This window comes from Oncorhynchus tshawytscha, unplaced genomic scaffold (genome assembly GCF_018296145.1).
Source record: "Oncorhynchus tshawytscha isolate Ot180627B unplaced genomic scaffold, Otsh_v2.0 Un_contig_4298_pilon_pilon, whole genome shotgun sequence".
NCBI classification, from domain to species: domain Eukaryota; kingdom Metazoa; phylum Chordata; class Actinopteri; order Salmoniformes; family Salmonidae; genus Oncorhynchus; species Oncorhynchus tshawytscha.
In genome coordinates, this window is record NW_024609401.1 from 3,404 (window position 1) to 29,484 (window position 26,081).

Here is a 26,081-nt window from a genome sequence, read left to right on the forward strand (position 1 = left end):
AGCAACAGACAGTGGTGCTGCTTCCCAGATCCCCCTCTGCCTCTAAAACCTACTTCCCCATCCCAGTCGACTGCCTGGAGGACGAGACCAGGATACGATCCGCTGACGACGGCAAACTCTTCAGAGAGGAGTTCAATGTAAGGACTATTCTCCTGCTACTACTGTCCAAGTACTGTAATCACTTATAGACGAACTGGTCAGAGAGGAGTTCAAAGAAAGGACTATTCTCCTACTACTACTGTCCAAGTACTGTAATCACTTATAGACAAACTGGTCAGAGTGGAGTTCAATGTAAGGACTAATCCTCTACTACTACTGTCCAAGTACTGTAATCACTTATAGACAAACTGGTTAGAGAGGAGTTCAATGTAAGGACTAATCCTCTACTACTACTGTCCAAGTACTGTAATCACTTATAGACGAACTGGTCAGAGATGAGTTCAATGTAAGGACTATTCTCCTACTACTACTGTCCAAGTACTGTAATCACTTATAGACAAACTGGTCAGAGAGGAGTTCAATGTAAGGACTATTCTCCTACTACTACTGTCCAAGTACTGTAATCACTTATAGACAAACTGGTTAGAGAGGAGTTCAATGTAAGGACTAATCCTCTACTACTACTACTCTCTTAGTTCGAATCCAGGCTGTATCACAACCGGCCGTGATTGGGAGTCCAATAGGGCGCTTCACAATTGGCCCAGCGTCTTCCTGCTTTGGCTGCGGTAGACCGCCATTGTAAATAATTTGTTCTTACTGCTGTCCTACTACAGTATAAGCTGACAATGGGGTCTTCAGAGAGGAGGTCAGTGTAGGTGTCCTGTCCTCTGCTACTCTCAGTAGATGAATGTACTACTGCTGTCCTACTACAGTATGAGCTGACAACGGGGTCTTCAGAGAGGAGGTCAGTGTAGGTGTCCTCTCCTCTGCTACTCTCAGTAGATGAATGTACTACTGCTGTCCTACTACAGTATGAGCTGACAACGGGGTCTTCAGAGAGGAGTTTAATGTAGGTTTAATGTAGGTTTAATGTAGGTGTAATGTAGGTGTAACCCTCTCCTCTAATGTTCTCAGTACTGCTACAGCAGTAATGTACAGTCTGTCTGCCATAAGGGTCCTTATGGTACCACTGTAGGATGAATGTACAATGTTGTATTGGACAGTGAATTTATATCAGAAGCTGAGTGGTAGAATGTACTGTAGGATTTCATTTTGATCAAGTAAGGATATCCAGCCACTGTGTTGGACCCTGTGTGTTCTGATATCTTGATACCCAGACACTGTGTTGGACCCTGTGTGTTCTGATATCTTGATACCCAGACACTGTGTTGGACCCCTGTGTGTTGATACCCAGACACTGTGTTGGACCCTGTGTGTTCTGATATCTTGATACCCAGACACTGTGTTGGACCCTGTATGTTCTGATATCTTGATACCCAGACACTGTGTTGGACCCTGTATGTTCTGATATCTTGATACCCAGACACTGTGTTGAACCCTGTTGGATACAGACACTGTGTTGGACCCTGTATGTTCTGATATCTTGATACCCAGACACTGTGTTGGACCCTGTATGTTCTGATATCTTGATACCCAGACACTGATACCCAGACACTTGGACCCTGTGTGTTCTGATATCTTGATACCCAGACACTGTGTTGGACCCTGTGTGTTCTGATATCTTGATACCCAGACACTGTGTTGGACCCTGTGTGTTCTGATATCTTGATACCCAGACACTGTGTTGGACCCTGTATGTTCTGATATCTTGATACCCAGACACTGTGTTGGACCCTGTGTGTTGATACCCAGACACTGTGTTGGACCCTGTGTGTTCTGATATCTTGATACCCAGACACTGTGTTGGACCCTGTGTGTTCTGATATCTTGAGGAAATTAGGAAAATTATAGTGGTTCATCATGTAAGGACTCGTTGTATGACTCGTTGATAAAGTGTCCCTGTGTTCTATTTGGGGATTCATGATTCAGGGGGGTTTTCTACGGACGTCCAAACGCAGTCTTGAGTTTATGATTCAGGATGATTCAGGATCTTTGGACTGTAGGATACACTCTTTGTGGAGAGGTTTTCTACGTAGAGGAAGTTTACGTTAGTCACTGTTAATGGACAAGGGGTTGTACAGGAAGTGCCTATAGACTGCCTTAACAAAGACCTATTGGTTACACTATACAATGCACATGCTCTGCCTGGAAGCAAGGCCAATGTAATCCTGGTAACCGGATAGGTTTTTAATGGATGGTATGTCATGTAAACTGTTGAACCACTTGTTAGACGTGGCGGTTGATTCAGGTTTTTAAAGTTTCAAAGTTTATTCGCCACGTGCTCAGGATACTACAGGTGTGAAACAGTACAGTGCAGCTTAGCCTGGTCCCAGATCTGTTTGTGTTGGGCTCGTCCTACGGTCGTTGTCACAAACGGATCTGGGATCAGCCTAGTGTTGCTGACTGACTGACTGGCTGACTGACTGAGTGGCTGGCAGACTGACTGGCTGACTGAATGTGGTGGGACTGACTGGCTGGCTGACTGACTGGCTGGCTGACTGGCTGGCTGTGACTGACTGTGGTGTGTTCTGTTTTGTTTTCAGTCATTGCCGTCTGGATATACCCAGGGGACATGCCAGGAGGCCAACAAAGAAGACAACAGAGAAAAGAACAGATATCCCAACATCCTTCCATGTGAGGGGCTCCATCTCATTCTATCTACATCTATATCATTAACTAGTGATATCCCAACATCCTTCCATGTGAGGGGCTCCATCTCATTCTATCTACATCTATATCATTAACTAGTGATATCCCAACATCCTTCCATGTGAGGGGCTCCATCTCATTCTATCTATATCATTAACTAGTGATATCCCAACATCCTTCCATGTGAGGGGCTCCATCTCATTCTATCTACATCTGATATCATTAACTAGTGATATCCCAACATCCTTCCATGTGAGGGGCTCCATCTAACTAGTGATATTCTCCATCTCATCTATATCATTAACTAGTGATATCCCAACATCCTTCCATGTGAGGGGCTCCATCTCATTCTCTCTATATCATTAACTAGTGATATCCCAACATCCTCCCATGTGAGGGGCTCCATCTCATTCTCTCTATATCATTAACTAGTGATATCCCAACATCCTCCCATGTGAGGGGGCTCCATCTCATCTCCATCTCATTCTATCTATATCATTAACTAGTGATATCCCAACATCCTCCCATGTGAGGGGCTCCATCTCATTCTCTCTATCATTAACTAGTGATATCCCAACATCCTCCCATGTGAGGGGCTCCATCTCATTCTCTCTACATCTATATCATTAACTAGTGTCAAAGAACAACCTGATAGTCATTTGGGGCCACATTTCCTGGGTCTGTATCTATTTGCAGAGCATAAGTCAAAAGTTATTTTGGCATCGGTCAGTGATGCGAGACTCGTTCCCTAGCGACATGTATTCACACAGCAGTAGATACAGATCCTCACAGATAGTCAACTCATCTCGTTCTGCCTGCACTTCCTTTTGACAGTTTTACTTCCTCTTTGGTCTATTCATTAATTAACCCTCGGTCCATTTTTATAGAAACTGAAATTTGTTCATCTTCACTCCCAACTTTTAGGATCTATTCAATACAAAATAGAGATCAAGGAATAGAATAGAATAGAGATCGAATAGAATAGAGATCAAGGAATAGAATAGAGATCGAATAGAATAGAGATCAAGGAATAGAATAGAATAGAGATCGAATAGAATAGAGATCAAGGAATAGAATAGAGATCAAGGAATAGAATAGAATAGAGATCGAATAGAATAGAGATCAAGGAATAGAATAGAGATCAAGGAATAGAATAGAATAGAGATCAAGGAATAGAATAAAATAGAGATCAAGGAATAGAATAGAATAGAGATCAAGTAATAGAATAGAATAGAATAGAATAGAATAGAGATCAAGGAATAGAATAAAATAGAGATCAAGGAATAGAATAGAGATCGAATAGAATAGAGATCAAGGAATATAATAGAATAGAGATCAAGGAATAGAACAGAGATCAAAGAATAGAATAGAATAGAGATCGAATAGAATAGAGATCAAGGAATAGAATAGAATAGAGAATAGAATAGAGATCAAGGAATAGAATAGAATAGAGATCGAATAGAATAGAGATCGAATAGAATAGAGATCAAGGAATAGAATAGAATAGAGATCGAATAGAATAGAGATCAAGGAATAGAATAGAATAGAGATTGAATAGAATAGAATAGAATAGAATAGAGATCAAGGAATAGAATAGAATAGAGATCGAATAGAATAGAGATCGAATAGAATAGAATAGATATCAAGGAATAGAATAGAATAGAGATCGAATAGAATAGAGATCAAGGAATAGAATAGAACAGAGATCGAATAGAATAGAGATCAAGGAATTGTCTTTACACCCATTTTGACACCAGTTTTACCTACTGGAATTGTTGTCTGAAATGTTGTGAAGAAAAGCCCTAAAGTGTCCATGTGTTTTAAACAGATGACCATTCCAGGGTGGTGTTAACACAGCTAGAAGGAAACCTCTGTTCAGACTACATCAACGCTTCCTATATCCATGTGAGTTGGGGATCTAGCTTTTTGTTTAAATGTGTGTTCTTCTTCGGCCTAAATAAGGTTGGGATAATATATATATATAATAATATTAATAATAAATCATATATGTATCAACATATTATAGAATCTATCATGTTATTATTCCAAACCCAAACAAGACCAGTTTTCATTGTAATGTTATTAATTAAGTGTTTTTATTTTTTATTTTTTTGTTAGGGCTACACGGACAATAACAAATTTATCGCAGCACAAGGTAAATAAATCGATGTTGTTCCGCAGCAAATATTTAAATTGAAATGTCACATGTGTTTTCCAAATGTAATAACACATTTTTTTTTTTTTTAATATGGCTGCTGGTTCCGTAATGTCAACAAAGATGAATGGGTTAATGAGCTGATGGACTGTTGTGTTCCAGGTCCTAAACAAGACACGGTAGCAGACTTCTGGAGGATGATATGGGAACAGAAGACAGCAACGATTGTCATGCTGACCAACCTGAAAGAGAGGAAAGAGGTGATTGGTTACAAGACTTCCTGGTTTTTTCACTGTCAACACTGTTACTTTCACTTTGAGTTTCTCTATGATGTTCTACCAGCACTAGAAATACAGCAACTGTCTTCATTACACATTACTGCTACACTACTACACTGGTACTAATACTATACTACTACTACACTAATACTATATTACTGCTACACTACTACACTGATACTAATACTATACTACTACTACACTAATACTATATTACTGCTACACTACTACACTGATACTAATACTATACTACTACTACACTAATACTATATTACTGCTACACTACTACACTGGTACTAATACTATACTACTACTACACTAATACTATATTACTGCTACACTACTACACTGATACTAATACTATACTACTACTACACTAATACTATATTACTGCTACACTACTACACTGGTACTAATACTATACTACTACTACACTAATACTATATTACTGCTACACTACTACACTGGCACTAATACTATACTACTACTACACTAATACTATATTACTTCTACACTACTACACTGGTACTAATACTATACTACTACTACACTAATACTATATTACCGCTACACTACTACACTGGTACTAATACTATACAACTACTACACTAATACTATATTACTGCTACACTACTACACTGGTACTAATACTATACTACTACTACACTAATACTATATTACTGCTACACTACTACACTGTACTAATACTATACTACTACTACACTAATACTATATTACTGCTACACTACTACACTGTACTAATACTATACTACTACTACACTAATACTATATTACTGCTACACTACTACACTGATACTAATACTATACTACACTAATACTATATTACTGCTACACTACTACACTGATACTAATACTATACAACTACCACACTAATACTATACTACTACTACACTAATACTATATTACTGCTACACTACTACACTAATACTATATTACTGCTACACTACTACACTGATACTAATACTATATTACTACTACATTAATACTATATTACTGCTACACTACTACACTGATACTAATACTATACTACTACTACATTAATACTATATTACTGCCACACTACTACACTGATACTAATACTATACTACTAGTACACTAATACTATATTACTGCTACACTACTACACTGATACTAATACTATACTACTACTACACTAATACTATATTACTGCTACACTACTACACTGATACTAATACTATACTACTACTACACTAATACTATTATTACTGCTACACTACTACACTGATACTAATACTATACTACTACTACACTAATACTATATTACTGCTATACTACTACACTGATACTAATACTATACTACTACTACACTAATACTATATTACTGCTACACTACTACACTGGTACTAATACTATACTACTACTACACTAATACTATATTACTGCTACACTACTACACTGATACTAATACTATACTACTACTACACTAATACTATATTACTGCTACACTACTACACTGATACTAATACTATACTACTACTACACTAATACTATATTACTGCTACACTACTACACTGATACTAATACTATACTACTACTACACTAATACTATATTACTGCTACACTACTACACTGATACTAATACTATACAACTACTACACTAATACTATATTACTGCTACACTACTACACTGATACTATACTACTACTACACTAATACTATATTACTGCTACACTACTACACTGATACTATACTACTACTACACTAATACTATATTACTGCTACACTACTACACTGATACTAATACTATACTACACTAATACTATATTACTGCTACACTACTACACTGATACTAATACTATACTACTACTACACTAATACTATATTACTGCTACACTACTACACTGATACTATACTACTACTACACTAATACTATATTACTGCTACACTACTACACTGATACTAATACTATACTACACTAATACTATATTACTGCTACACTACTACACTGATACTATATTAGTACTACACTAATCCTATATTAGTACTACACTACTCCTATATTACTACTGCACTACTACACTGATACTAATACTATATTACTACTACACTAATCCTATATTAGTACTACACTAATCCTATATTAGTACTACACTAATCCTATATTACTACTACACTACTACACTGATACTAATACTATATTACTACTACACTAATCCTATATTAGTACTACACTAATCCTATATTAGTACTACACTAATCCTATGTCACTGCTACACTACTACAATGATACTAATACTATACTACTACTACACTAATACTATATTAGTACTACACTACTACACTGATACTATACTACTACTACACTAATACTATATTACTGCTATACTACTACACTGATACTATATTAGTACTACACTAATCCTATATTAGTACTACACTAATCCTATACTACTACTCCTCTAATCCTATACTACTACTACTACTCTAATCCTATATTACTACTACACTGATACTAATACTACACTAATACTAAATTAGTACTACACTAATCCTATATTGCTACTACACTAATCCTATATTACTACTACACTACTACACTGATACTAATAATATATTACTACTACACTAATCCTATATTAGTACTACACTAATCCTATATTAGTACTACACTAATCCTATGTCACTGCTACACTACTACAATGATACTAATACTATATTACTACTACACTAATACTATATTAGTACTACACTAATCCTATGTTACTACTACACTCATCATATATTACTACTACACTAATCCTATGTTACTACTACACTGATACTAATACTATATTACTACTACATTAATACTATATTACTACTACACTGATACTAATACTATATTACTACTACACTCATCCTATGTTACTACTACACTCATCCTATATTACTACTACACTCATCCTATATTACTACTACACTCATCCTATGTTACTACGACACTCATCCTATATTACTACTACACTCATCCTATGTTACTACTACACTCATCCTATATTACTACTACACTGATACTAATACTATATTACTACTACACTCATCCTATGTTACTACTACACTCATCCTATATTAGTACTACACTCATCCTATGTTACTACTACACTCATCCTATATTACTACTACACTGATACTAATACTATATTACTACTACACTCATCCTATGTTACTACTACACTCATCCTATATTACTACTACACTCATCCTATGTTACTACTACACTCATCCTATATTAGTACTACACTCATCCTATGTTACCACTACACTCATCCTATATTACTACTACACTGATACTAATACTATATTACTACTACACTCATCCTATATTACTACTACACTCATCCTATGTTACTACTACACTCATCCTATATTACTACTACACTGATACTAATACTATATTACTACTACATTAATACTATATTACTACTACACTGATTCTAATCCTATATTACTACTACACTCATCCTATATTACTACTACACGCATCCTATGTTACTACTACACTCATCCTATATTACTACTACACTGATACTAATACTATATTAGTACTACACTCATCCTATGTTACTACTACACTCATCCTATGTTACTACTACACTCATCCTATATTACTACTACACTGATACTAATACTATATTACTACTACATTAATACTATATTACTACTACACTGATTCTAATCCTATATTACTACTACACTCATCATATATTACTACTACACTCATCCTATATTACTACTACACTCATCCTATGTTACTACTACACTCATCCTATATTACTACTACACTGATACTAATACTATATTACTACTACACTCATCCTATGTTACTACTACACATATATTACTACTACACTAATCCTATGTTACTACTACACTCATCCTATGTTACTACTACACTGATACTAATACTATATTACTACTACATTAATACTATAGTACTACTACACTAATACTATATTACTACTACACTCATCCTATGTTACTACTACACTCATCATATATTACTACTACACTAATCCTATGTTACTACTACACGGATACTAATACTATATTACTACTACATTAATACTATATTACTACTACACTAATCCTATGTTACTACTACACTGATACTAATACTATATTACTACTACATTAATACTATATTACTACTACACTGATACTAATACTATATTACTACTACACTCATCCTAGGTTACTACTACACTAACACATTGCTGCTATACTTGCTATACTTGAGTGCCCTCAAGCCTCTGAAGTCAAGCCATCCATTTCCACTTCACAATCTCTCCTTAAACAGACGAGGTCATCTGTCTCCATGTGTACTTTCCCCTGTGAGCAGTCCCAAGGAGCTTTACCCTAGAGAGAGAGAGGGAGCGAGAGAGAGAGAGAGAGAGAGAGAGAGACAGAGAGAGAGAGAGAAGAGAGAGAGAGAGAGACAGAGAGAGAGAAGAGAGAGAGAGAGAGAGAGAGAGAGCGAGAGAGAGAGCTAACCTTGCAGAGATCAATACAAACAGGAAAGAAAGGAGATTAAAATCAGCTTTTGTGCTGCTCGGAATCGATGATTAAATAATGGCTAATAAAGCCCTCTAAGTCTTTATCATAATTAGTCAGCAAACTCTCTTTAAGTGGTTTTAGACTGGCTAATTCTGATTGGCTGGCTGGCAGATTAAGCCCTCACATTCTCTACTGCACTCAGTGTCTACCAGTCACCTTTAGGATGGTGATGCATTCAATACACACATTCAATGCCACCCTCCTATACCCCTACAAATCTAGAATAGTCCTAGTAAGCAAAATGATGTTGAAAAGACGTCAAAAATATAGTATTTTTCAGACGTTGAAGTTAGGTTCATTTAGGTTCTGATTTGATTCGGTCTGGAGCACACTTGATTTGGTCCAAACATAGACGTCTATGATTGGCTCAGATTTGGTCCAATCAATGCTGGTCCAATCAAGGCTGGTCCTACCGCATCAAACCTGAACCAAATACAAACGTTTATGATTGGTTCAAGGCCGGTCTGGACCGCACAACAAAAAAAAAACACCAAAAAAACGACGCCTGGACAGAACCAAATGACGTTGGCGTCTGTCTGTGCTTACTGGGATGTAGCCTACAGTGTCAGCCCCGCAATGGAATTGTATGAATGTCCATCTCTGTGGTAGGCAGCCTACCATTTTTATAAACCAGGCAATTACATAGGCTTTATTAGTCCAGAATCATGTGACTAATCAATGTGGCTATTTTAAGCTCTGAATATCAGCTACCCAACTTTTAATCAGGTGTTATCCTGAGCCTCTTGGCACTGTGTTTCCACAGCAGGGAAATACAGAGGGACTTTCTTTTTTCACTCTGTCCTTCATGTTCTCTCCTGCCTGTAGGCTACAGAAAAGGCCCTGTGCTCTTTCTACCGTAGGCTATATCTGCTACATGATTTACGTCCATTTTTTTTAACAGACCGTAGGAGGAGCTCCGCGTCTCTCCAACAGCACCCTGGGAATGGACAAGATAAATATTTTTTACACCCCCCTTCCTTTCCCTTCCTGAGCACTGCTTATCACAGGTCATCATCAGCACTCACCTAATAAGCCCTTAGGCCACTGGTTGAGAGAAATACTCATTCTTTTTGGGGCAGAAATATGAGGTTTTATGTTTATTTTTTTACCTTTATTTAACCAGGCAAGTCAGTTAAGAACAAATTCTTATTTTCAATGACGGCCTAGGAACAGTGGGTTAACTGCCTGTTCAGGGGCAACTCAGGGGTTTGAACTTGCAACCTTTCGGTTACTAGTCCAACGCTCTAACCACTAGGCTCCCCTGCTGTTGTTGGAGAGTGCGTCTTGGTCTTGGTCAGTTTAGCTTAGAAAATGATGCCCTTGTCAATCTGCCGCAATAGATGGCCGCCTAATCCTGCCCATTGGGCGGGCCGGCCCTGGAGGGAGTTCTTCCTTCTCACTCTAATAGGTTGCAGAGTCAGGGGGAGCTAAGAAGTCAAGACAGAGCCCCCCCCGCGTGTCAACTAATAGCATCTAATACTACAGTACTGTCTTATCTTCTATACTATGTGTACAATCTAGATGTTGTTATTGAAGGCTACACCGTACGAGACATGCAGTCTCCATGCTAGCATAGCACTTAGAATGACCTGTAAACATGCAGTCTCTATGCTAGCATAGCACTTAGAATGACCTGTAAACATGCAGTCTCCATGCTAGCATAGCACTTAGAATGACCTGTAAACATGCAGTCTCCATGCTAGCATAGCACTTAGAATGACCTGTAAACATGCAGTCTCCATGCTAGCATAGCACTTAGAATGACCTGTAAACATGCAGTCTCCATGCTAGCATAGCACTTAGAATGACCTGTAAACATGCAGTCTCCATGCTAGCATAGCACTTAGAATGACCTGTAAACATGCAGTCTCTATGCTAGCATACCACTTAGAATGACCTGTAAACATGCAGTCTCCATGCTAGCATAGCACTTAGAATGACCTGTAAACATGCAGTCTCTATGCTAGCATAGCACTTAGAATGACCTGTAAACATGCAGTCTCCATGCTAGCATAGCACTTAGAATGACCTGTAAACATGCAGTCTCCATGCTAGCATACCACTTAGAATGACCTGTAAACATGCAGTCTCCATGCTAGCATACCACTTAGAATGACCTGTAAACATGCAGTCTCCATGCTAGCATAGCACTTAGAATGACCTGTAAACATGCAGTCTCCATGCTAGCTTACCACTTAGAATGACCTGTAAACATGCAGTCTCTATGCTAGCTTACCACTTAGAATGCACTGTAAACATGCAGTCTCCATGCTAGCATAGCACTTAGAATGACCTGTAAACATGCAGTCTCCATGCTAGCATAGCACTTAGAATGACCTGTAAACATGCAGTCTCTATGCTAGCATACCACTTAGAATGCACTGTAAACATGCAGTCTCCATGCTAGCATAGCACTTAGAATGACCTGTAAACATGCAGTCTCCATGCTAGCTTACCACTTAGAATGACCTGTAAACATGCAGTCTCCATGCTAGCATAGCACTTAGAATGACCTGTAAACATGCAGTCTCCATGCTAGCATAGCACTTAGAATGACCTGTAAACATGCAGTCTCCATGCTAGCATAGCACTTAGAATGACCTGTAAACATGCAGTCTCCATGCTAGCATAGCACTTAGAATGACCTGTAAACATGCAGTCTCTATGCTAGCATACCACTTAGAATGACCTGTAAACATGCAGTCTCTCATGCTAGCATAGCACTTAGAATGACCTGTAAACATGCAGTCTCCATGCTAGCATAGCACTTAGAATGACCTGTAAACATGCAGTCTCTATGCTAGCATAGCACTTAGAATACTGTAAACATGCAGTCTCCATGCTAGCATACCACTTAGAATGACCTGTAAACATGCAGTCTCTATGCTAGCATAGCACTTAGAATGACCTGTAAACATGCAGTCTCCATGCTAGCATAGCACTTAGAATGACCTGTAAACATGCAGTCTCCATGCTAGCATAGCACTTAGAATGACCTGTAAACATGCAGTCTCCATGCTAGCATAGCACTTAGAATGACCTGTAAACATGCAGTCTCCATGCTAGCATACCACTTAGAATGACCTGTAAACATGCAGTCTCCATGCTAGCATAGCACTTAGAATGACCTGTAAACATGCAGTCTCCATGCTAGCATAGCACTTAGAATGACCTGTAAACATGCAGTCTCCATGCTAGCATAGCACTTAGAATGACCTGTAAACATGCAGTCTCTATGCTAGCATAGCACTTAGAATGACCTGTAAACATGCAGTCTCTATGCTAGCATAGCACTTAGAATGACCTGTAAACATGCAGTCTCCATGCTAGCATAGCACTTAGAATGACCTGTAAACATGCAGTCTCCATGCTAGCATAGCACTTAGAATGACCTGTAAACATGCAGTCTCCATGCTAGCATACCACTTAGAATGACCTGTAAACATGCAGTCTCTATGCTAGCATACCACTTAGAATGACCTGTAAACATGCAGTCTCCATGCTAGCATACCACTTAGAATGACCTGTAAACATGCAGTCTCCATGCTAGCATAGCACTTAGAATGACCTGTAAACATGCAGTCTCCATGCTAGCATAGCACTTAGAATGACCTGTAAACATGCAGTCTCCATGCTAGCATAGCACTTAGAATGACCTGTAAACATGCAGTCTCCATGCTAGCATACCACTTAGAATGACCTGTAAACATGCAGTCTCCATGCTAGCATAGCACTTAGAATGACCTGTAAACATGCAGTCTCCATGCTAGCATACCACTTAGAATGACCTGTAAACATGCAGTCTCCATGCTAGCATAGCACTTAGAATGACCTGTAAACATGCAGTCTCCATGCTAGCATACCACTTAGAATGACCTGTAAACATGCAGTCTCTATGCTAGCATAGCACTTAGAATGACCTGTAAACATGCAGTCTCCATGCTAGCATAGCACTTAGAATGACCTGTAAACATGCAGTCTCCATGCTAGCATACCACTTAGAATGACCTGTAAACATGCAGTCTCCATGCTAGCATAGCACTTAGAATGACCTGTAAACATGCAGTCTCCATGCTAGCATAGCACTTAGAATGACCTGTAAACATGCAGTCTCCATGCTAGCATAGCACTTAGAATGACCTGTAAACATGCAGTCTCCATGCTAGCATAGCACTTAGAATGACCTGTAAACATGCAGTCTCCATGCTAGCATACCACTTAGAATGACCTGTAAACATGCAGTCTCTATGCTAGCATACCACTTAGAATGACCTGTAAACATGCAGTCTCCATGCTAGCATACCACTTAGAATGACCTGTAAACATGCAGTCTCCATGCTAGCTTACCACTTAGAAATGCACACCTGATAATTTGTTTCATACCGTGTTGGGGTCAATTATATATATATTCCTGTCAATTCAGTAAATACACAGAAATTCCAATTCCAATTCTCTCCAATGCTTTTCAAAAATGAAACTGTATCATTGAAGTTGGAATTAGGTTATTTATACTTTCTGAATGAACTGGAATTAAAATAGAACTGACTCCAACCCTGTTTTATACTAAGTAAGGGTGCTAGTATAGACATTGGAACATTCTCTATGATTAAAACCTGAGTGTCCTGTGGTGACTCATTGCTTCCCTGTTTGTGTGTTTCCAAACCACTAGGACAAGTGTTACCAGTACTGGCCAGACCAGGGCTGTTGGACCTATGGTAATGTCCGGGTTGCTGTGGAAGACTTCACTGTGTTGGTGGACTACACCATACGGAAGTTCTGCATACAATATGTAAGTTATTATTAGATGGTAATCATGTGGGTCATGTAGATTATAATAGTACTGTAGGTTTGGTTGGAAATGTAAGTGCTTGCCTGTCCTATACTTATTCACTTGTAGTATACTAAAGTACTATACTTAATCACTTGTAGTATACTAAAGTACTATACTTATTCACTTGTAGTATACTAAAGTACTATACTTAATCACTTGTAGTATACTAAAGTACTATACTTATTCACTTGTAGTATACTAAAGTACTATACTTATTCACTTGTAGTATACTAAAGTACTATACTTATTCACTTGTAGTATACTAAAGTACTATACTTATTCACTTGTAGTATACTAAAGTACTATACTTATTCACTTGTAGTATAATACTTATTCAAGTATACTAAAGTACTACACTTATTCACTTGTAGTATACTAAAGTACTATACTTAATCATGTGTAGTATACTAAAGTACTACACTTATTCACTTGAAGTATACTAAAGTACTATACTTGTTCACTTGTAGTATACTAAAGTACTACACTTATTCACTTGTAGTATACTAAAGTGATACTAAAAGGTATTTGACTGTAAATATGTAGTCTACAGAGCTCTACAACACTGATGGACATAGAAACTTAAAAGATGTGCTGTAAACAGTGTCTGTTTTTTGTGTCGTGTGATTAGAGTGGACTACAGATGTAGGATCATAATTTGAGCGTTTGTAATTTCCACTTTGATATTTTAGACTTGAATTGCCCAAATTGAAAAATGTAGCAACTATATACAAAAATGACCTTTATTTATAATCTACATAATACATACATAATTTGGCTGTCCTCATAGGAGACCCCTTTGTAGAACCCTTTTTGGTTCCATGCAGAACCCTTTTTGGTTTCAGGTAGAACCCTTTTTGGTTCCATGCAGAACCCTTTTTTGTTTCATGCAGAACCCTTTTTGGTTCCAGGTTGAACCCTTTTTGGTTCCCGGCAGAACCCTTTTTGGTTCCATGCAGAACCCTTTTTTGTTTCATGCAGAACCCTTTTTGGTTCCATGCAGAACCCTTTTTGGTTCCATGCAGAACCCTTTTTTGTTTCATGTAGTATCTGGTTTATAGTAATGACTCTATGTAGTAATAGTAATGACTCTATGTAAGTATCTGGTTTATAGTAATGACTCTATGTAGTATCTGGTTTATAGTAATGACTCTGTGCAGTATCTGGTTTATAGTAATGACTCTATGTAGTAGCTGGTTTATAGTAATGACTCTATTGTAATGTAGTATCTGGTTTATAGTAATGACTTTATGTAGTATCTGGTTTATAGTAATGACTCTATTGTAATGTAGTATCTGGTTTATAGTAATGACTCTATGTAGTATCTGGTTTATAGTAATGACTCTATGTAGTTTCTGGTTTATAGTAATGACTCTATAGTAATTAGTGGTTTATAGTAATGACTCTATTGTAATGTAGTATCTGGTTTATAGTAATGACTCTATGTAGTATTTGGTTTATATTAATGACTCTGTGCAGTATCTGGTTTATAGTAATGACTCTATGTAGTAGCTGGTTTATAGTAATGACTCTATTGTAATGTAGTATCTGGTTTATAGTAATGACTCTATGTAGTATCTGGGTTATAGTAATGACTCTATGTAGTTTCTGGTTTATAGTAATGACTATAGTAATGTAGTGGTTTATAGTAATGACTCTATAGTAATGTAGTATCTGGTAAGGACTCTATGTAGTATCTGGTTTATAGTAATGACTCTATAGTAATGTAGTATCTGGTTTATAGTAATGACTCTATAGTAATGTAGTATCTGGTTTATAGTAATGACTCTATGTAGGAGCTGGTTTATAGTAATGACTCTATAGTAATGTAGTGTCTAGTTTATAGTAATGACTCTATGTAGTATCTGATTTATAGTAATGACTATGTAGGAGCTGGTTTATAGTAATGACTCTATAGTAATGTAGTGTCTGGTTTATAGTAATGACTCTATGTAGTATCTGATTTATAGTAATGACTATGTAGGAGCTGGTTTATAGTAATGACTCTATAGTAATGTAGTGTCTGGTTTATAGTAATGACTCTATGTAGTGTCTGGTTTATAGTAATGACTCTATGTAGTATCTGGTTTATAGTAATGACTATGTAGGAGCTGGTTTATAGTAATGACTCTATAGTAATGTAGTGTCTGGTTTATAGTAATGACTCTATGTAGTATCTGGTTTATAGTAATGACTCTATGTAGTATCTGGTTTATAGTAATGACTCTATAGTAATGTAGTATCTGCTTTATAGTAATGACTCTGTGCAGTATCTGGTTTATAGTAATGACTCTATGTAGGAGCTGGTTTATAGTAATGACTCTATAGTAATGTAGTGTCTAGTTTATAGTAATGACTCTATGTAGTATCTGGTTTATAGTAATGACTATGTAGGAGCTGGTTTATAGTAATGACTCTATAGTAATGTAGTGTCTGGTTTATAGTAATGACTCTATGTAGTATCTGGTTTATAGTAATGACTCTGTATGTCTGCTCTGTGTGTCGTCTCCTGTAGCAGGCCAGCGACGGCACCAAGCCCTCCAGGCTGGTCACCCAGCTCCACTTCACCAGCTGGCCTGATTTTGGGGTGCCCTTTTCCCCCATCGGCATGCTCAAGTTCCTCAAGAAAGTCAAGACGGTCAACTCCTCCTTCGCTGGGCCCATCGTGGTTCACTGCAGGTACTTTATACTGGGGATGTAGTCTTTTAGGCAAATTTCAACTGTTGTACTGGACATAGTAACCTGAAGGTTTCTTCCCCACCTGTCTTTAGGGAGAGAGAGAGAGATCTAACTGTCATGCTATAGATAGTTGACTCCTTGGCCTTCTCTGTCCTTTGTCTCGGCAGTGCTGGTGTGGGAAGGACAGGGACCTTCATTGTGATTGACGGCGTGATTGACATGATGCACCGAGAGCAGAAGATTGACGTCTTTGGTTTTGTGTCCAAGATAAGAGACCAGCGCTCACAGCTTGTACAGACAGACGTGAGTTGGCTCAAAACAACAGGGTCACAACACTATTTCATGCAATGCATCAGTCTATGTTTCTCTTAGTACTAGGACTAGCAACTGTCCAAAAGTAAGCATTGTCCGTCCTACTACTACAGTGTTCTAAATATGTATTTGTAATGTTAACTAGAAAATAATAGAGGTCCAAGAATCTATCCCTGTGGAACACCACACTTGATCTCATCTGATTCATCTTCTTCTTCTTCTCCTTCTTCCTTCTTCTCCTTGCTCTTTTTCTTCTTCTTCTCCTTCTTCTTCTTCTGCTTCTTTGGCCTCTTCTTCAGTTACTCCTTCTGCTTCTTCTTCTCCTTCTTCTTCTCCTTCTCTTTCTTCTTCTTCTTCTTCTCCTTCTTCTTCTCCTTCTCTTTCTTCTTCTTCTTCTCCTTCTTCTTCTCCTTCTTCTTCTCCTTTTTCTCCTTCTTCTCATTCTTCTTTTTCTCCTTCTTCTTCTTCTTCTTCTTCTCCTTCTTCTTCTTCTCCTTCTTCTTCTTCTTCTTCTTCTTCTTCTTCTTCTTCTTCTTCTTCTTCTTCTTCTTTCTTCTCCTTCTTCTTCTCCTTCCTCTTCTTCTTCTTCTCCTTCTTCTTCTCCTTCTTCTTCTTCTTCTTCTTCTTCTTCTTTTTCTCCTTCTTCTTCTGCTTCTTCAGCCTCTTCTCCAGTTTCTACTTCTTCTTCAGCTTCTTCATTTGGAAGCAATTATCAAAGTGTATGGACTTTCATTCCTATTGTTCTAGTGCTCTAAATATCTGTTTGTCTTCCTCTGTGGCCTCCAGATTCAGTACTCGTTCATCTACCAGGCCCTGTTGGAATACTACCTCTACGGAGACACAGAACTGGACGTGTCATCTCTGGAAGGACACCTGCACAAACTCCACAACACCCACGCCCCCTTCGACAGGGTCGGCCTGGAGGAAGAGTTCAAAGTGAGAGCCAGGGGTCGTCTCTCTTCTCTGACAGGGTTGTAGTTGATAAGATAGAGCCCTTTGCTCTATGCAGCTTAGAATCCTTGAAAGTCTGTGTATCCTTATAATAGCAATTGTGGACATCGGGTATAAATCATTCTATGTTCATTTGCATTGCTCTTATTTTTGGGCCCCCCGAGTGGCTCAGCGGTTGTGTCACAACCCAGCCATGATCTGGAGTCCCATAGGGCGGCGCACAATTGGCCCAGCGTCCTCCGGGTTAGGGGAGGGTCTCTCCGGGGGAGGGGGTAGGCAGCCATTGTAAAAAAAAAAAAATAAACATTGTTCTTAATTGACTTGCTTAATTGCCTAGTTAAATAAAGGTATAAAATATTAAGTCATCTATGTGTACATTTACACCCTGACACTTTCCTGCGCCCCCCTTTATCGTCCAGAAACTGACCAACATGCGGATAATGAAGGAGAACATGAGGATGGGAAATCTCCCTGCCAACATGAAGAAGAACAGAGTGCTCCAGATTATTCCATGTAAGGAACACCGGATACAACACAACAACCTGAATGAGATCTGTTTCCCCCTCAGAGTAACTCTACATTACGTCATGCGGGTATTCTTTAACTTGTGAGCAGATTGTGACCCACAGATTATATTGTGTTCATAACCCCCCTTATTTAGAACGAAACGGGAGATATTATCAAATCCCTTATTCCCTTGGTTCGCTCACCTAAATTGCATTCGTGTAGAATTAACCAGGGAAATCCATTGTATATGTTACCTTTTCATATTTGGTATTCATATATTTAAACCTTGATGCGTGGGACTGACATTGAGATCCTTTAGTTCTTGTTGTTTTATCTGATAAAAACGCTCATTGTTTGTGCTGTTCTTTAGGTTGAGTGATGCGTTTTTCATTGCCTGACAAATAGTGTTTGGGAAATGGATCTGGAGGAGATCATCTCAAATTATTCCCAGTGCACTACTTGCACCCTATTCCCTATTTTATCTGGATAAACTATGGCTCTATTTATTTAGTGCACTACTTGTGGCACCCTATTCCTATTTAGTGCACTACTATGGCGTTTTTCTATTTTGCTATTATCACTCTTATTCCCTTACAAATAGTGGCACCCTGGGAAATGCATCTGGATGGCACCCTATTCCCTATTTAGTGCATCTACTATGGCACCCTATTCCCTATTTAGTGCACTACTATGGCACCCTATTCCCTATTTAGTGCACTACTATGGCACCCTATTCCCTATTTAGTGCACTACTATGGCACGCCTATTCCCTATTTAGTGCACTACTAGGCACCCTATCCCTATTTAGTGCACTACTATGGCACCCTATTCCCTATTTAGTGCACTACTATGGCACCCTATTCCCTATTTAGTGCACTACTATGGCACCCTATTCCCTATTTAGTGCACTACTATGGCACCCTATTCCCTATTTAGTGCACTACTATGGCACCCTATTCCCTATTTAGTGCACTACTATGGCACCCTATTCCCTATTTAGTGCACTACTTTTGACCAGGGTCTATAGGGTCTGTGGTCAAAAGTAGTGCACTCTATAGGGAATAGGTTGCCATTTGAGACGCTGGCTTTTAGACATCTAATACGGGCGATCTATTCATAAATCAACAGTGACAGCATCACAGATGATCCGATTCCTTCTACCCCTAATTCATCTGCTCTTTCCTCAGACCGGTCGATTGTAGGGCCGTTAAGGGCCGCACCTTTAGTGAGTTAAGATGTGTGTTGGTGTAATGGAAAGGGGGAAATTACAGGGACATTTATTTCCATGGCAGTTTCCTATAACGTCCACTAGGGGGGGCGACGCGAGTCCCTGTTACCATCTAGTAGACCCGCGCCTTGCTAGGGCGTTAGCTACGTCTCCACGGATCGCCGGTTTAATCCCAGTGCTTGGAACTCATTTTGAAAATCATAATTTTTGACCCTATCCCAAACCTTAACCCTAACCTAAACCACCTTTTCATATTTGGTATTCATATATTTAAACCTTGATGCGTGGGACTGACATCAAGAGATCCTTTTAGTCAGGCGTCTTGTTGTTTTATCTGATAAAACGCTCATTGTTTGTGCTGTTCTTTAGGTTGAGTGATGCGTTTTTTCATTGCCTGTCTCTCATCTTACAAATAGTGTTTTTGGAAATGAATCTGGAGGAGTGTTTTAGGGTGCATTGCAAATGGCACCCTATTCCCTATTTAGTGCACTACTATGGCTCCCTATTTAGTGAACTACTATGGCACCCTATTCCCTATTTAGTGCACTACTATGGCACCCTATTCCCTATTTAGTGCACTACTATGGCACCCTATTCCATATTTTAGTGCACTACGTTTGACCAGGGTCTACAGGGCTCAGAATGAAGGCCTTCACTTTTTGCGTAGTTTGTCTGACAGATAATAAATATGTCCAAAACCAAAGTGCCGCGTCATTAAAACGCCAAACCCATGTCGTAATTCTGCAGTTACGATGAAGGGGGGTCGGTTTTTTATCGGTAGATTGAGTTGTTATGCCATTGATATACTCTGTGTACTCTGTGTACTCTGTGTACTCTGTGTACTCTGTATACTCTGTGTACTCTGTGTACTCGGTGTACTCTGTATACTCTGTGTACTCTGTGTACTCTGTGTACTCTGTGTACTCTGTGTACTCGGTGTACTCTGTATACTCTGTGTACTCGGTGTGTACTCTGTGTACTCTGTATACTCTGTGTACTCTGTGTACTCTGTGTACTCTGTGTACTCGGTGTACTCTGTGTACTCTGTGTACTCTGTGTACTCTGGTGTACTCTGTGTACTCTGTGTACTGTGTACTCTGTGTACTCTGTGTACTCTGTATACTCTGTGTACTCTGTGTACTCTGTGTACTCTGTGTACTCTGTGTACTCTGTGTACTCTGTGTACTCTGTGTACTCTGTATACTCTGTACTCTGTGTACTCTGTACTACTCTGTGTACTCTGTGTACTCTGTGTACTCTGTCTTTGTAGTTATCACCCGTTTAATATGAATTCTAATCTTTAATTTTATTTTTCAGATGACTTCAACAGAGTGATTATGTCCATGAGAAGAGGCCAAGAGTTTACTGACTACATCAATGCGTCATTTATAGATGTAAGTAGATGTTACAATACTCACTATTACATCAATTAGTAAACAGTACAATACTCACTACTATATCAATGAGTAAACATTACAATACTCACTACTATATCAATGAGTAAACAATACAATACTCACTACTACATCAATGTATCATTTATAGATGTAAGTAGACGTTACAATACTCACTAGTATATCAATGAGTAAACATTACAATACTCACTACTACATCAATGAGTAAACAGTACAATACTCACTACTACATCAATGAGTAAACATTACAATACTCACTACTATATCAATGAGTAAACATTACAATACTCACTACTATATCAATGAGTAAACATTACAATACTCACTACTACATCAATGAGTAAACAGTACAATACTCACTACTATATCAATGAGTAAACATTACGATACTGTACTGTGTACTGTGGTGTACAGGAAGTTGTACCTGTCTGACATGGTGGTAATGCCTGCACTGTGTACTGTGGTGGACAGGAAGTTGTACCTGTCTGACATGGTGGTAATGCCTGCACTGTGTACTGTGGTGGACAGGAAGTTGTACCTGTCTGACATGGTGGTAATGCCTGCACTGTGTACTGTGGTGGACAGAAAGTTGTACCTGTCTGACATGGTAGTAATGCCTGTACTGTGTACTGTGGTGGGTGTCCTCAGGGCTACAGGCAGAAGGACTACTTCATAGCGACCCAGGGTCCTTTATCTCACACGGTAGAGGACTACTGGAGAATGGCGTGGGAGTGGAAGTGTCACTCCATCGTCATGCTGACGGAACTACAGGAGAGGGAGCAGGTAGGAAGGATAATCCGGCGAAGAAATAGCATTTAAATAATTCATATTATATGATATGTCTCTATGCTATTCACTTACTAACTACTGCATCTTACTTGTCTACCGCTAGCAAGGATCCAAAACTAGGACCTCTTTGTGTTGAGTTATTGTAATATTGTAGTAGAGTACTGTTCTAACATGATTTGAGTTATTGTAATATTGTAGTAGAGTACTGTTCTTAACATGATTTAAGTTATTGTAATATTGTAGTAGGCTACTGTTCGTGAACATGTCTTCTATTATTTGATGGTAATAGAATCACTATGCCATCCAGTACTCAGTCTTAATCTCCTGACTGTGTCTCCTGCAGGACAAGTGTTTCCAGTACTGGCCCACAGAGGACTCAGTGACCTATGGAGACTACACGGTAGAGATGAAGGGATCCACTGTGTGTGACAGCTTCAGTGTACGGGATCTGGTACTCACCTACGGCCCAGTAAGTTTACACGGAAATACCCTGAGGTAGTGAGGGACCTAAAAGCAATAGTTTATTGAGACATTAACCTTATTAACTTATTAACCTTCTTCTTACTTCTAGAGGAGTCCATGATTAATCACAGGAATAAAGTGTTTGTCGTGTTAGCATATTGCTAATCTTGTAACCCTCAACCCAAATTAGACGTTTAACAGTCATCACGAGAAAGTAGCGTATTGCAAAAATCTGCATCATACATTATCTTTCCAAAACTTAGCAAGTGGCAAAAATTTGCTCCCAATGCTGAATGATCTGTCCACACCTAGCATGTTGCTAAAATTAGCATCCTGACAGCTACATTATCTGTCCACACCTAGCATGTTGCTAAAATTAGCTTCCCAATGCTAAATTATCTGTCCACACCTAGCATGTTGCTAAAATTAGTTCCCAATGCTAAATGATCTGTCCACACCTAGCATGTTGCTAAAATTAGCTCCCGATGCTAAATGATCTGTCCACACCTAGTATGCTGCTACAATTAGCATCCTGGCAGCTACATTATATTTCCAAACCTGGGTTTCCATGTTTCAGGATAAGCAGACACGTCTGGTCCGCCACTTCCATTTTCACGGCTGGCCAGAGATCGGGATCCCAGCCGAAGGGAAAGGAATGATCGACATCATCGCCTCGGTGCAGAGACAGCAACAGCAGTCAGGAAACCATCCCATCATCGTACACTGCAGGTAGCTAAAACTCTGACCCTTATCACCATGTGTTGGAATATGTTACTTTGGGAACACTTTTACACTTCACTGTTACCTAAGTAACACTCTTATACCACTTTAAATATACTTCGGAACAATTCTTTATTACACATGTACTGTTACTATGGTAACACTTTATTACACATTTACTGTTACTATGGTAACACTTTATTACACATTTACTGTTACTATGGTAACACTTTATTACACATTTACTGTTACTATGGTAACACTTTATTACACATTTACTGTTACTATGGTAACACTTTATTACACATTTACTGTTACTATGGTAACACTTTTTTTTTATTACAACAGTCACAAAACCCCAAAAGTCACTGTTTTTCTTGAATGTTTTGTTGTGTAGTGCTGGTGCAGGGCGAACAGGTACGTTCATTGCACTGAGCAATATCCTGGAGCGGGTCAAGGCTGAGGGCCTACTGGACGTCTTCCAGACTGTGAAGAGTTTACGGATGCAGAGGCCACATATGGTCCAGACCGTGGTGAGGACATTGACACAAATCACCATTTATAAACCTATTTTAATTTCTAAAGAATCCAATATTTTAACATAGTTTGGCACACATTATAATTGACCAAGTATCTATCAGGTCCCAATGCCATTAATAGATAATATAATCATGTATTGTCCATTAAGTTTAACACAGAATGGACACTTGTCTTTGGTGCTCTGGCTTTACAGTAAAACGATCAGAACGGACGTAAAACATCGACACAGTGAACATTTACACGTTAGTTCACCGGAGTCGTATTTAGAATTCTCCCTGATGGTTCTCAAATTCTTTCCCCAGGAACAATACGACTTCTGCTACCGTGTGGTACAAGACTTTGTGGACATTTTCTCAGACTATGCCAATTTTAAATGATGAAATATTTGCCTTACAAACATTTTTTTTTGTTGTTCAAATGTTGTTGTTTTTTTTTAATACCAGCTGGTCAGGCTTTGTGTTTTGTCCTTAGAAGGATTAAATGTTTCTCTATTTTGCTATGCACTTGTCCCTACTGTAACTAAAAACTCCATCCCTCGCTGTAATATACTGTACGTCAACGGACGAAGATTTGTAAATGCCAAAATGTAAGATTAATAATGTATATTTCACATCATGTATAATAATTATTTTGTAATGAAATTCAAGTGTTTTTTTTTTTTTTAAAACTTTATGTCTCTTTATTCACATGTTTTAGTTGTTGTATGATACTGTACTTTTGTTAAACATCTTGTTTATTCAGACTGAGCGTTTATTTTGGCTTCTGACCGTCCTTTGTTCCCTTTTGAAAAGAGGCGCTATTGTAACTGTTTTACGTATCGATACCTTCCATTTGATTGCATTCTAAGAACGTTATGTGAATATTAATTAGTACGATATTCTGACATGTATTGACGCCTTCTATCTGTGACTAGAGGTGATATCTCATCTATCTTTTATTTAATTGGAAATAACCCTTTTATTTAAAAAAAATATATATATATATATATTAAGGTCTTTACAATGCAAGTTTTTTCAGGCACAATATCAAGAACACACAAAAAAAATTATGCAAAGTATTGAATATCAAGTTACGCCATTATTATTATTATTATTATTATTATTATTATTGTCAAGGATAATAGTTTAAAACAACATATTAAGGAATTGTAAGAATTAGTTTCCTGATGGAAGTAGTAGCCTACTTCAGTACAGAAAATCAACATGCAACTCCACATATAATAACAAGGTACCAGTAGTACTACTAATCAGTACTACTAATCAGTAGTACTAATCAGTAGTACTAATCAGTAGTACTAATCAGTAGTACTAATCCGTAGTACTAATCAAATCCGTAGTACTAATCAGTAGTACTAATCAGTAGTACTAATCAGTAGTACTAATCAGTAGTACTAATCAAATCCGTAGTACTAATACAAACATACTGCAGTTTTGTTGTTATCCACGGCACATATTCTGAAGCACATGTACATCACCCAGAATACCACCAAGGAACAGCACAGATACATTCTGTCAAATATGTTAAATCTGAAAAGTTACAGTCATCATTTGTATATTCATTTTGTATTGCAGTTTGGATACATTTGGTTTTTTTGTTAAATGTCCTGAACTGTCCATATCGTTTAGACGTGACGTGTATTATTTCACCTAGATAGGAAGTATAGGAAGGTGTCTGCTGATGCAGTTGCCAAAGATGACTATAAGAATAAAAAAACACAAGTCGTTCTGATCTGACGCAACACTCAGTGTGACCTGTAAAATTAAAAGATTTTAACTTAAGGGCATCGAAATGAACTCGACACAATATATATACATTTTTTTTTAAAAGCACAAAAGATGGGCGTGTTTCATTTAAAATAACGATCCTCCATCTGTTAATAATATATCCATGTAAATGCCATACTTTAGTATTTAGACCTCAGTGCCGTTATAGT

The 26,081-nt window shown here is 38.1% G+C and overlaps 1 protein-coding gene across 1 annotated transcript; it reads left to right on the plus strand.

Moving 5' to 3' along the window:
* LOC112240299 (receptor-type tyrosine-protein phosphatase epsilon-like) lies at window positions 1-25,761 on the plus strand (the record flags this gene model as incomplete). Its single annotated transcript, XM_042315177.1, is given in 16 exon segments — window positions 1-137; window positions 2,604-2,694; window positions 4,538-4,614; window positions 4,828-4,864; window positions 5,027-5,124; window positions 14,387-14,506; window positions 17,061-17,224; window positions 17,392-17,527; window positions 18,323-18,472; window positions 18,907-19,000; window positions 21,540-21,616; window positions 22,286-22,420; window positions 22,770-22,895; window positions 23,466-23,617; window positions 24,006-24,141; window positions 24,451-25,761. Coding segments are annotated over 16 exon segments (1,805 nt in total), but the record flags the coding sequence as incomplete, so codon positions are not given.
* Between the last annotated feature and the right edge of the window lie 320 nt (window positions 25,762-26,081).